The sequence below is a fragment of the Rattus norvegicus genome, chromosome 10, assembly GCF_036323735.1.
Source record: "Rattus norvegicus strain BN/NHsdMcwi chromosome 10, GRCr8, whole genome shotgun sequence".
NCBI lineage: Eukaryota > Metazoa > Chordata > Mammalia > Rodentia > Muridae > Rattus > Rattus norvegicus.
In genome coordinates, this window is record NC_086028.1 from 62,378,541 (window position 1) to 62,392,265 (window position 13,725).

The window sequence follows — 13,725 nt, forward strand, 5'->3', positions numbered from 1 at the left end:
TTGCATTCGAGTGGCTGAGACAGGAGGATCACTTGAGCACAGGATTTCCAGAACAGCTTGGGCAACAAGAGTACAACAATGACAACAAAAACAAATCGCCCCCAAGGCAAAAACAGAACATAATTTAAAACAAAAAAACAAACAAACAACAAAACCCTTCAGAGCCAGAGAAATGGATCGATGATAAAGACCAGTGGATTTTCATACAGAGGACCCAGGTTTAATTCCTAGCACCTACATGGCGGTTCAGGACCATCTCTGACTTCAGTTCCAGGGGATACAATGCTTTCTTCTGGCCTTCTCCGTGGGTACTGGGTAGCTACTTGGTACACTGACTTCCATGTACCCACCCAGGTAATAAATAGTTAACACAAAACAAAACCCTCAAAAGCAACATTTTTACAAGTTATTTTTAATGTATAAACATAACATGAAGCCAAGTTTCCTCATAGAAATTTTGTAAGATTTAACACCTTATGATTCTTGCATACAATCAAGAAAGTGCTATAGATCAGGGAATATCTCAACTCCAGACAAGCACCAAAGCTCACAGAACTGACTTTTGACTTAACAAATTTTGAAAACACACTTTAAAAAATACTCCCCAGTCGCTGTTCATACAGTCATATGCTTTCTTAAAGCAAGTTCAAGGGTCCCAATGCTCTGTGTTTCCAAGGAACTTCAGATCTGGGCAGTCCTTAGTCATCTTCTTTCTCAATATACGTCTTTGCATTTATCCGCGCCATCTGCCTGGCCAAATACCTGTCCCTAGCTGACATCACCGTTTCCTCGTTGCTCCGCTTTGCAAACTTGCTCACGGCCTCAGGGGGCCTCTCTGGCTGACTGCCCTTCTCTGGTCTTTCCTCTGTCAGTCTGTGTTTTGTTGCTAGTGATGTTTCAGAACGAGGGGGCTTCCCTTGTTCCCCTTTGTCCTTTTCCGTGTTTCTTGCTTTGCTGGATCTTTCTTGGTCAAGAAGGTCGTCCTCTGGTCTAGGCCTCGGGCTGCTCTCCCTTCTGTCTCGATGTCTTTCTGAAGACTGCCCACTTCCTTCTGGCTTCTTCCTCTCTCTGTACTTAGCACCATCTTCACATCTTTCCCTCCTTGCTTTCCTGTGCTCTTCTTTTTCTTTGCCTTTCTTTTCTTTCTCACTATATCGGTCATGATCATTCCATTGTCTGTCTTTTTCTTGTTCTCTTGAGGAATATTTCTCCCTCTTCCATTCTCTGTCCTGTCTTTCTCCCTGTCCTCGTCCCTTCGGTTTGTCCTCGTGCTCATGCCTCTTCCAGTGGTGATCTTTATGACTGGCCTCTCTGTGCCTATGAGAACTCTTTTCTTCCCGGTGGCTGCGGTCCTTGTGACAGCTCTCTTGGTCTCTGGACTGCCTGTCCTGGTGCTGACCTCCCTTATGCTCATGTCCTCTTGACTGGGAACTTCGTGAGTGGTACTTGGTACTGAGCCCCCCTTCCTCACTAGATGATCGTGAGTGGGTGTGATTCTTGTGATGCTTGAGGTATTTTGTGGAGGCGCCAGTGTCTTCTTCCCCTCTGGACTTTACTTTATGGTCTCCTCTTTCACCATCGTCACAGCTCTCCTCAGAATCACTGTCAGCATCTGGGTTTTCCTCCGCTTCCTCTACACCACTCTGCAAGGCGCAGTTCTGCTGTGGTCTGTTCTCTGAATTTGTTTCATCAGGGTAACCCCTGAGTTTCTCTTCTTTTATTACAGTTCTAAAAAAGAAAAAAGAAAATCAAAGTGAATGCTACTTTATTAGTTGTAGAAAGAAAAGGAATGCTCGTGTAAATTTTCAATACAATTTGGTTATATGTACTGTCTGACTGTCACCTACTCACCTTTAAATCAGTACTTCCAAACAGCTGTGGACATGTTCTAACACCGACAGAAGTAAATAAAGAACACAGCCCTCTCTCTTAGGCCAGCAGAGCAGTTAGGAAAGGGTCTGTACAAGGCCTCGTCTTTCCTTCTAGTTCTAGACAAAGAGTAATTGGGAAATGATTGCCCTGGGTCTAAGGTCTATTTTCACAACATGAAGTTCAAGTTGTAGTTGTTTGGTTTCTCATTTTATTCTTTAAAAAGTCCTAGAAATACATGAGAATATTCCCCACAGAAAACAGTACTAAATTTAATTTTAAATATCACTAATTAGACTTTTCCAAGGTTAGAAAGGCACCATCACCCTGATATAGTATTTTGGTACCCATTACAACAAAAAAGAAATTTGTGAATCTTCCTGGCTGCTGCCGTCAGTAAGTCTGAAATTACTGTGTATCAACTATACTTTTCCAGCTGTGTAATTAACTCATTGCTAACGCTCACACGTGACTGCTTTTTCTCAGCGCAGGTGGACTGAATGCAGTTAAGCGTGCCCTCTGTGAATTCTCCTTTTACATCCCGCTATACTGTACACACGCAGTATAGCTATCTTACTGTTCCTGTAAGATCTTAAACTTTTATCTAAAGTCTTCTAATCCTTTGCTTTTCCAGATCAGAGATGGGTAACAGAAGTGTCTACCTACAGACATGGTAGTATTTACTAATATCTACATTTGAGCAGTTATTAGCCCAAATTGGTAGCATAACACTTGAAATGTAGAACTAAGATTAAAATTTTAGATTTAACTTCTAAGTTACCTGAATATCAATATGTTATTACTGCTGATATTAGGGCAGTTTTAGTCTCTAATTGGTGAATTTGACCTATATATGGAAACTGGGTTCTAATCATGAAAATAGGCCACTTTCATAAAATAAGCTATTTAATGATCATGTAAAATTACATGCTGTATGACTTAATTCTTTACAAACTTCTCCTTACTTCTTATGGTAATTGTTTTAAAGCACCTGGGCCTTAAAATGTTTTTAGTTTAAAAAGTTTAGCTTTGTTTCTTCTTCCTTTTTAAAAAAAAAATTATTTATTTTATTTATATGAATACACCGAGCTGTCCTCAGACACACCAGGAGAGGGCACCAGATCCCATTACAGATGGTTGTGAGCCACCATGTGGTTGCTGGGAATTGAACTCAGGACCTCTGGAAGAGCAGTCAGTGCTCTTAACCTCTGAGCCATGTCTCCAGCCCTGTTTTTTTCTTCTTTTAGGTCATATATAAGACTCATAAAACAAATATTCAGAAATTTTATGCACTTAAATGTTCTGATGTAAACTAATATTTTTTTTGTGAACTGTAGAATAAAAACCATTTTGAACAAAATGTCAGGTTTTTAAGTTAAGAAACGGGGGCTGGAGAGATGGCTCAGTGGTTAAGAGCACTGACTGCTCTTCCAGAGGTCCTGAGTTCAAATCCCAGCAACCACATGGTGGCTCACAACCATCTTAATGAGATCTGGTGCCCTTCTCTGGTGTGTCTGAAGACAGAGACAGTGTAGTTATATATAATAAATAAATACATCTTTAAAAAAAAAATTAAGAAACACACATTTCATCCAATCACGCCACGTCAGCTAACAATATAATACACAACACTGTACCCTTCTGTTTCAAGAGTTTAAAATAAGTCCCAAGTCATGTAACCTCAGACTGTCAAGGTATCTTTCTTTTAAATATTCCACCTCTTACCTGGCTTCACGAAAGCTGGATTTAGGAACTGCCTCTTCACCGACTGCTTGATTTAATAGATGCCGATAAAATCCACTGAGGTCTTTCTGCTTGGTCACATCCAAACGTGCTGAGAAGGAATGCAAAGGTAAATTAAGAATACGGATTCAGCGAAGCTCAATACAACTTTTTCTTGTGGGAGCATATATCACACAAGGATGTGGAAACATTCCTAGATCAGGAGTTAGGGAGAACCTTTCCATGTTTTTTAATTGACTTTTATGTCTACATGCATGTGGAGACCACTGGATACTCTGTGGGAGTTGGCCCTCCCTTGCCATCATTTAGGTGCCAGGGGTCGAACTCAAGTTGTCAGGCTTGGTAGTAAGCTTCGTTATCTGCTGAGCCATCTCTCTGACCAGATACAACCTCACAGTTCCAGTTTTCTTTCACTTCAAGTTGAGTAGCATTTAACAATTAAATTACTGATAAGTACACAACATAGTTTGATCTTGAGAAACTGACCACCAGAGCACTAAATTCAATAGCTAAATATTCTTGGCTCTGATTATTAATCAGATTATTTTTCTAACTGCCCAGTTAATGTTAAACATTTTCTCATCCCAGAATATGTAATTAGAATTTAAAGTTTATATATGTTTTTGGAGAATGTAATGTTGTTATGCCTTTATATTTGGAATTTCTAATACAGTGGCTTATCATGATCATAGTTTAATAAAATAAGAACTAAATGAAATGTGTAATAAAAATAAGTTACTTAAGGGTTCAGCTGTGCCTTTGTGTCTCATCCTGACACATACGCCATGCTCACAACAGTGTGACCGGCAGGAGACTGTGCAGGGGCCTCAGACGGCGATCTGCAATGCTCCCCTCCCTTACCTTCCAGGGCAGCTGCCCTCTTTTCTCTTTCCTCCTCTTCAGCTCTCTCTTCAAGTTTTTTTTTATAAGCAGATGTCACAAATGCCTCTTTATCATCAAATTCTCCCTTTTCCATCTCTCGTTCTCTCTGTATTTTCTTTTCCATTCTCTTTTCCTGTTCCTTTTTCCTGATCTCGACTGCTTTTAGTAAGTTGTGAATATATTTGGGCTAGGGAAAAATAAAATTATTTAGGAAAAAGGGGGAAAAAAAGGACACCCATTAGTATAGAAATGTTTAACATAAATAGGTCTGTCTTTTAAAACTCAAAATAAATTTGCTAGCAAAATTACTACTGAAATGGTTGCTACTAAAAATTAAGTGTAGCAGAGAGAATGAAGGTAGGTGCACATTTGTAGACCCAGCCCTTGGGAGTCAAAGGCAGGATCAAGGCCAGCTCAGGCTATCATCCAGGTCACGGCAGGTAAGGGTCACAGACACCGTCCTCCCCAACTGTATAGACTTGGCCTCAGATTCATGGTGATATTCTTGCCTCAGCTTCCTCAGTGCTGGGATTATAGCTGTGAGCCACCATGTCTAGTTCTTACTTTTCTTTTTAGTTTATTAAGATAATGCGTGACACAGTCCAAGTTCCTCTTTAATTTGCTATATTCCCAAGGATGGCTCTTCTCATTCTCTGAGCCTCCTGCCTCAGTCTCCCAAAGGCATATGCCATCAGGCCTGTTCTAGAAAAAGGTATTTTTGTAACAGGGTCTCTCACACTCACTATACAGCCCTGGCTGGCCTTCAACTCATATCCACCTGCCTGTCTCCAAGTACTGCAATTAAAGTGTGTGCTACTATGCCAGCCTATTTGATAGTCTTAATTCAACAAATGAATGGGTCAGAAAACAAATCAGGAGCAGTATAAAATCTACTATACTGAATAGCTAAAGAAAAATTTTCAAAAAATTATTTGCAAAAGTTTCAAGGTTAAAAAAAATACTAGATTGTTGTTGTAAAAATATAAAAATAAAAAGAGTAATGGTGTCTTTTACCCCGCTGGGTCTACACCTCGGTGCCCCAAGATATTTGCTAGATATCTTGGCGGAAACACAGCCCAGCCGCACACTTTCTTACACTCAAACCCTCACATAAAAGAACACACAACACAATAATCTTAGATCCAATTGGTGAAATATAATTGCCCACTTAAACATACAAAGCCCGGTACCATCCATCCCTTGAGAACATTAATAACAACCTGTAAATACACAGAGCAGAATCTTAACATCACCTGCCATGGCTTCTCCCCTCTCTCCATCTCCTCTTCTCCTCCTCTCTCTCCTAGTTTCCTCCTCTTCCTTCAAACTTCTCTCCAGCCCATCCTTCCTTCTCCTCCAATGACAGGCCTCCTTCTATCCTGTACCTGCCCCTCACCTGTACTTTACAAATTCAATGGAGGGGTGGTTCTGGTGAAGTCACCTGAGTCCTGAGTATGAGACTAGGCAACTGTCCTTGGGGCAGTGGAATTAGCATCAAAATACAGTAACTTCAGGGCAAACCACAACACTAGATAATTCACGTGACCACTGCCAGGATCTAGATTCTAACAATCAAATCAATAATTTAGAACTCTTGTTTCTCACCTCAATAACTAAAATTAAAAAGCAAACAAAAACAAAACAAAAAACAAAACAAAACAAAAAAAAAACCAGGTCAAGATCAGATTATGGCTACTAACCTTTCGATCTTTCCCCATAAGCAGTTTGGGGTTATTTTCTTCCTTTTTTTTCTGCATTTCATCATAAATGCTGTCATACTCATACACAGTAGAATCTTCTGCAAGAGCTTTCTGAATCTCCAGTTTGGTCTTTAAAAAGGTAAATGTTTAAAAAATATGAGTCAGTCAACATTAAAAGTCTTTTTGAGAAAGACTGAGAAACTAGAAACTTATCTTAATAACCTGTACCATCACATTTCAAGGCAGGAAATACGAATGAAAACTCTACAGAGAACCATCTGGGTGCAAACCCTGACTCCACTTACTCTGAGCAGGTCTGCTTCAATCTTTGTGTGCTTTAATTTTCCTCACCTAAAAGAGTGACGATCAACTCTCTCCCCTAAGTTGTGATAACTTAATAAACTTGAAGCATCTACAGTCAGTTTGGCAGAGTAAGTGTTCACTGGAAACTAATGACGACATCTTTACTTACAATTATCCACACCAGGAGTCTAAAAGTCAAAGGCACGAGTGAGCTGCATGTAGCCCTGGCTTAAGTTTTATGTCACATTTAATAAATGAGGTTTCCTAATGCATTGTTTAGTTTTCAAATGTAAGATCATAGGAAACAGGTTAAAAGTTACTAACATGAAAAGAAAAAGATCCAAATACAGAATTAAGTGGGAACCATATTATTAATCATATAGAGTCCTCTGCTTTTATTATGTTTCTATTTTGTTCTTCCTCTTACAGCATATCAAAATCTTAGCTAGGGGCTAGAAAGATGGCCCAGGGGTCTTGCGGGGGATCTGGGTTCAATTGCCAGCATATGCCAAATGTTGGCTCAAACTAGACATAATTCCAGTTCCGGGAGATCTGATGCTTTTTTCTGGTTTCTGAGGACATTAGGCACATGACTCATACATACATTCATACATGTAGACAAAACACTTACACATTTATAAAAATAAATAAGTTACCTTGCGTTTCAGAGCTAGCTCAACCCTATCTTAAATGAAGCCATTTCTGAGAAATTTAACTTCTAATATTGTGTTTCTTTTGAGTCTAATAAAACACTGTAGTTTTCAACTCTTTTCTTTTTTAGATTTATTTTATTTCATGTTATGTGTTTTGCCTGCATGTTTGTGCAACACATAGTGCCCAAGGATGCCAGAAGAGGGAGGGGAATCCCTGATAGAGGCAGGGGTTACCTTTGGTTGGGAGCCTCCGAGTGGATGCTGAAACTGAATCCTGGTCTTCCGTTAGAGCAGCCAGTACTTTGAATTGCCAACCCATCTCTCCAGCCCTTAACTCCTAACAGGATGTTCAATGCTACTACCCTTTTACTCTCCACAAATCATACTCTTCCATTAGAGCTAATCGGTTTCTGAAATGCACAGCTGTGCGCATTTACTTTTTAATTGCTATGTGGCCTTCTTTACTGATGCTAAGAGTAGTATTTTTTTTTTTAAAAAAAGATTTATTTATTTTATGTACATGAGTACACTAGCTGTCTTCAGACACACCAGAAGAGGACATCAGATCCCATTACAGATGGCTGTGAGCCACCATGTGGTTGCTGGGAATTGAACTCAGGACCTCTGGAAGAGCAGTCAGTACTCTTAATCGCTGAGCCATCTCTCCAGACCATGAGTGGTTCTAAGAGAAAGGGTGATAAAATCATTCAAAACAATCAACCTGGTATCCTCAGATTTACAGTACTAAGAATTGAACCTGGGGCCACTATCACTAAGTACAATGACAGTTTGTCCTAGATTTCTACACTAAATCCTCAGAATCTCAAATAATGTATATATAAATGAATAAATTATATCTGGAACATTGTTAAAATGACCAAGGATCCCACATTCTGAATTTCTCAATATTTAGAAAATGAGTGATAGTGAATTGCTACTCCCTCCACTACTAGCTGAGAGAATCCAAAAGGAGAAATATTATATAGTCATCACCAAACACTATCAACAAGGCAGCCGGGAGTGGTGGCTCCTAATCACAGCACGTGGGTGGTGGAGTTAAGAGGATTAAGAGTTCAAGAACAGGGTCAACTACTCAGTGGGCTCCAGACCAGCCAGGGCTACGTAAACACAGAACCAAATCATAGGAGTGCTTGAGGTAAATACACAGCTTTAAAGAATTATATCAGATAAGGCAATCAACTATAGAACAGATTCATGCATTCCCCTAAAAACCTTAAGAGGAGGAGAGGCTGGAGGGGCTCAGTGGTTAAGGCTGACTATTCTTGCAGAGGACCCCAGTTTGGTTCCCAACTCCTACATTTGGCATCTCATAACCAGCTGTAACTCCAGGGGATCCAATGCCCGGGGCCTCCTGGGTTTTTACTCTAGCCAAGGATATGTATACATGGACTTCCACCTCACATATAATTAAAAATAATAAAAATAAAACAATGTTTCTTACAATGTTTCTGTATACATTTTAAAAAGCTGGCAATAGTAGTGCCGTATTTCAAGACCCGAGGACAACAGTCATTATGGTTCCTGAAAATGACTACAATATTATAACATTGGGAAGCATTCTTGTAGGACTTTAGTTAAAACTTCACTGTATACAACTCTAAGAATTTTAACTCTTTTTTTTTTTTTTTTTTTTTTTTGGTTCTTTTTTTCGGAGCTGGGGACCGAACCCAGGGCCTTGCTTGCGCTTCCTAGGTAAGCGCTCTACCACTGAGCTAAATCCCCAGCCCCAGAATTTTAACTCTTAAGAACTGATGCAACTCTTTCATGTAAACTATTACAGTAAATAGAACACCAACAAGAACTCTGAAAAGGAGCTGGCAAGATGGCTCAGCACACAACACTGAGCCTGACACCCCGAACTCACAGGACAGAAGAGGACATACTCCTGACGCACTGACACACTGACACCCACCCACCCACCCACCCACACACACACACACACATCCAGGGTAGGAGAAATGCCTCAGCACGCAAAAGTGCTCTCTACCTGTGTTTAATCCCTAGAACCCATGCCAAAACAATAAAGGAAAAAACTAAACAAAATGCAGATGTAGTAGCATAAACCTGTAACCCTGTACTGTTGCCCAGGATAGGAGACAGAGACAGGAAGATAGGACAAAGCCAGAGAAAGGAGCACAGCAGCAGAAACAAGAAATAAAGACTGGGAAGACTGCCCAACATGGTGGATGAGGAGAACCAGCTCCTGACCTCACACATGCAATGCCCCACCCCCTAATCCCCTGACATCTTTTTTTTTTTTTTTTGGTTCTTTTTTTCAGAGCTGGGGACCGAACCCAGGGCCTTGTGCTTCCTAGGTAAGCGCTCTACCACTGAGCTAAATCCCCAGCCCCAATCCCCTGACATCTTTAAAGTAGAAATAAACATACAAAGTCTATACATTACTAGCTCATTCTTTAAGTGCTAACAATCTTGGCATTATTACTTTTTTTCTAGAATATTACACTAAAATGGTATATTTAATCATTACAAACAGTATTTTTCCAGTGAAATAGGTAAGAGATGAAAATGTCAACATTAGTTCTGTGTAATTCACATCCAAAAGGAAAAAGGGAAAAAAGACTATTAAAGTACCATCCATTTCCTGGTTCATATTTCCTTACAATTTGGTAAATACTTCATGGTAGAAACTGGTTTGGGAACAGGAGAAAGCAGAGGTAGTCAGGGTGGGAAAGTGGCAGAGGGCGAGGAGAAGGGTGCTCTAGAGCAGAGCTCTCAACTATGTTCCCTGCGCTATACTCAGGACAGTGAAAGCTGAGACTCGCTATTGTAAAAGTACCAATCAGTCAGAAGCACTGCTGAGTTTTCAGATAATGGATGTATGGGAAGAAATGCTCAAAATCACTGGTGTGCTCCTAACAGAACAACTGTTAAAAATGACCTCACAGGGGCTGGAGGGATGGCTCAGCGGTTAGAGCACTGACTGCTCTTCCAGAGGTCCTGAGTTCAATTCCCAGCAACCACATGGTGGCTCACAACCATCTGTAATGGGATCCGATGCCCTCTTCTGGAGTATCTGAAGACAGCTACAGTGTACTCATATACATAAATAAATACATAAATCTAAAAAAAAAAAAAAAAAATTCCCGACCACTCACCCATTTCTTGGCAGATGAATTCTAAAATAACTGTGAAATCACTGTGACTGTGGATAAACATTTTTCTTCTGATAAGTGAGTTCCAAGAACAATTTATTAAAGAAACAAACCCTAACGATTCAAACAACCCACTGACAGACTACTGAGTCAGAAAGCAAGGCTGGCTTTAATCCACATCCCACAATACAGACACAATCACATTTTCCTTTGAAATTTATGAAGAAAGTTTGCAATCTACATAAACCGAGAAACATTTTACACAGTTTAAGAACTATAATGATTTCATTATATACATTTACTCTGTTTTATCTGTACCAGGTACTAAAACACCTGGCCGCATGCACTTCTTTCTTTCCCTCTCACCTGTCTCATGGCCTGCTTCTTAGCAGCTTCCCTCTGAAGGCTTTCGCTCACAGACGCCTGTAAGACAGAAAAATACCATTGCTTATGTAATTTAAACTCCTCTCCAGTATTCTGGTTGGCAAATGGTTCCTTACTTAAGACTTAAAAGTGGAAAGGTAATAATAATTAAATTAACATCAGGGTCTTTCCCCTAAATGTTAGGAGACAAATTAACCCCTATTATAATGCATCAGAACAGATGCTGAGAAAGCTGGTTGTTACTTGTACACTATATGGCTGGAATGGATAAAACAGAACAACGAGCTGAAGAGAAACAGACATGTCTCAAATGGTTAAGAGGCATATGGAAAGTGCTCAGTATTACACAGAGCAAAAGAGTGCAAAACCAAAGCTACAGGATACGAGATATCACTTCAACCCAGTCAAAACAGCTACTTTCAAAAGGACAAGCCTGCAAGGATGTGGTAAGTCTTTACAAGCAGTCATTTGGAGAAATTTCACTATTGTCAAATGGATTAGTCATTCAACCCAAATCTCCTTGTTAAGTGACACTTTCAGTAAAACTTTCGCTTGTCTCTTGAGACAGTCTCACTCCTATAGCCCTGGTTATCCTGGATCCTGCCGTGTAGACAGACTGGTCTTGAATTTACAGGAGTGATCTGCCTGCTTCTGCCTTCTCAGTGCTGGGATCACTATGTCTAGGCAGATGATCGATTTAAAACATTCATAGGAATACTATGTATTTCCAATGTATTTTATGTCTATCATTCTATTTAGTGCAAATCAAAGATTTTATCTTCCTTCCACGCATCAGAGAAAGCAACAGTGAACTAAGAATGGAAAGAAATAGACTCCATACATGTATAAAATGAAACTATGATATATGTATCTAGGGGATGGGGATTTAGCTCAGTGGTAGAGCACTTGCCTAGGAAGCACAAGGCCCTGGGTTCGGTCCCCAGCTCCAAAAAAAAAAAAAAAAAAAGAAAGAAAGAAAGAAAGATTGATATATGTATCTACAGTCAACACTGAATCAGCGTTTAGAGTTTCTAGACTACAGAACATAAGAAGTTCAAAATAACATTCACAAAGAGATTCAGAGATCCAAGTCCTGTTCTCACATGTGTCAAATTCCCTCCTTCGCCATCTCTACCATTTAATAGTTCCTACTTCACAACATACATATGACTGGTTCAAGGTGGGGGCACAAAGATAAAGACACTCAAGCTACAAAATACACTCATTAGTTACTACTAAACATTAGCAAATAAACAAGTCTAGGTCTGGGCTGGAGAGATGGCTCAGCGGTTAAGAGCACCCGACTGCTCCTCCAGAGGTCATGAGTTCAATTCCCAGCAACCACATGGTGGCTCACAACCATCTGTAAAGAGATCTGATACCCTCTTCTGGTGTATCTGAAGACAGCTACAGTGTACTTATATATAATAAATGAATAAAAAAAAAAAAAAACTTGGAAAAAAACAAAACAAGTCTAGCTCTGCCTAAGACCAGTTCAGAGTAAATTTAAAGAGAATATTTATTAATGGTACCTTTTTGTTGAACCAAAGAGTACCATTCCTTTTTAACTTAGGACGAAAATAATTTTCTCTAAGAGCCTTTAAAGATTATATTTTATAAGATTAAATATAAACATTTGAACCACCCTAAAAGTGACCAACAAAACAAAACCCATACAAATACTTAAAAACTACATTTTCTACCAAGAATCCTGAAGAAAAAGCCTACAAAACCTGAACCTTAGCAAATGTTTTAGTTTACCAACCTTAGCCCCAAAGTAAGTAGCCTTCTGTCTATTTTAGTTTTAGATAAGGAAAAATTAGCATTTATTCTACTTAGCACATAATTCTATGGGTTAAAGATAAAAGATGTCGGCAGGTATGGGCACTGAGAACTACACAATTGAGAAGAAACTCTAATTTGATTTTCTTAGTCTATGCACTCTTCGATATTCTGCAAGAATAAAATGGATCCAACCAATCCAATGTTTGCTACACTGAACTGTGGTGAGATCTGGCCTAAAGGGGAGACTTTCAGCCACTATTTAGCTGAACTGCCTCCTGGGCAGTTCTGCAAATGCTGCTGGTACGCTCTCACCAAGAGGCCGTGCAACACTGAGAAGCATACGGACATGGGGCCACTACACTGATTTTTCCAGTCATATTCTTTAGCTGAACCAAAGTTTTGTATTTGCATTTTTACAGAAATTAATCTGTCGTCCTGTGCCTAATAAAGTATGAGGGTGGGGGTTGCAAGATTTATTGCCTTTTTCCTGAAAAAAGAGTTTGCCTACCCACATCCAAAATAGTTCTGATCTAAATAAAAAACAGTTCAAGAACCAATGCTTCCTTCTAAATGGCTCAAAGCTACAATCTATTGTGTTGGGAACTCAAGGGATGAGAACCCCTTCTTCTTTTTTTTTTTTTTTTTTTCGGAGATGGGGACCGAACCCAGAGCCTTGCACTTGCTAGGCAAGTGCTCTACTGCTGAGCCAAATCCCCAACCCCTCCCCTTCTTTTTTTAACTTAGCAATTTACCGTTTAATGATCCTAAAACACAGCAATCTGTCATGGGCTTAATTTACTCATATTTATACTCATTATCAATGCAAAACCTCTTTAGGAGTTGTGATGAGGGTGTGGGACTTTTCCTATGAACTCAGACTGTGGACAAAGTCAATCGTCCTCAACTGGGAAGTGCCTACAAAGAAGTTTGGCTTAGTATCTTGTCAGGACTTAAAATTATCCATGTTTAGGCTTTTGAGTGCATGAGAAAGTCAAGCACACAAATTTATTTTTATTAACTACTATATTTTAGAAGTGGAGAATTAAGATTTAACTTAATTTTTAAAATGGCCTTATTGTTTTTAACCCTTTTAAACCATCACTTGAGGATCTTGCTATGTAAAAGACACTACTGCCAGTAAATAGAATCCTAGTAAGACATCTCTGCTCAAATAGACCATGAAAGTAGTGTGTATGCAGGGGGGTTGGGGAGAGAGAATATTCCATGAAGTAAAATTTCAGAAACTATATGGGTGTGGGGATATACACCTTT

At 39.5% G+C, this 13,725-nt stretch overlaps 1 protein-coding gene across 1 annotated transcript in view; it reads right to left on the minus strand.

Annotated features, from left to right (window-relative positions):
* Positions 1–396: 396 nt before the first annotated feature.
* The window catches only part of Nsrp1 (nuclear speckle splicing regulatory protein 1), a 33,665-nt gene continuing 20,336 nt past the window's right edge, over positions 397–13,725 (minus strand). Inside the window, exons 3-7 of the mRNA NM_001037189.1 lie at positions 10,651–10,707; positions 6,195–6,323; positions 4,474–4,681; positions 3,595–3,703; positions 397–1,728 (exon numbers count right to left, since the gene is read on the minus strand). Coding sequence (NP_001032266.1) covers positions 699–1,728; positions 3,595–3,703; positions 4,474–4,681; positions 6,195–6,323; positions 10,651–10,707 — 1,533 coding nt within the window. The 3' untranslated portion in view covers positions 397–698. The remainder of the gene's footprint in view (positions 1,729–3,594; positions 3,704–4,473; positions 4,682–6,194; positions 6,324–10,650; positions 10,708–13,725) is intronic.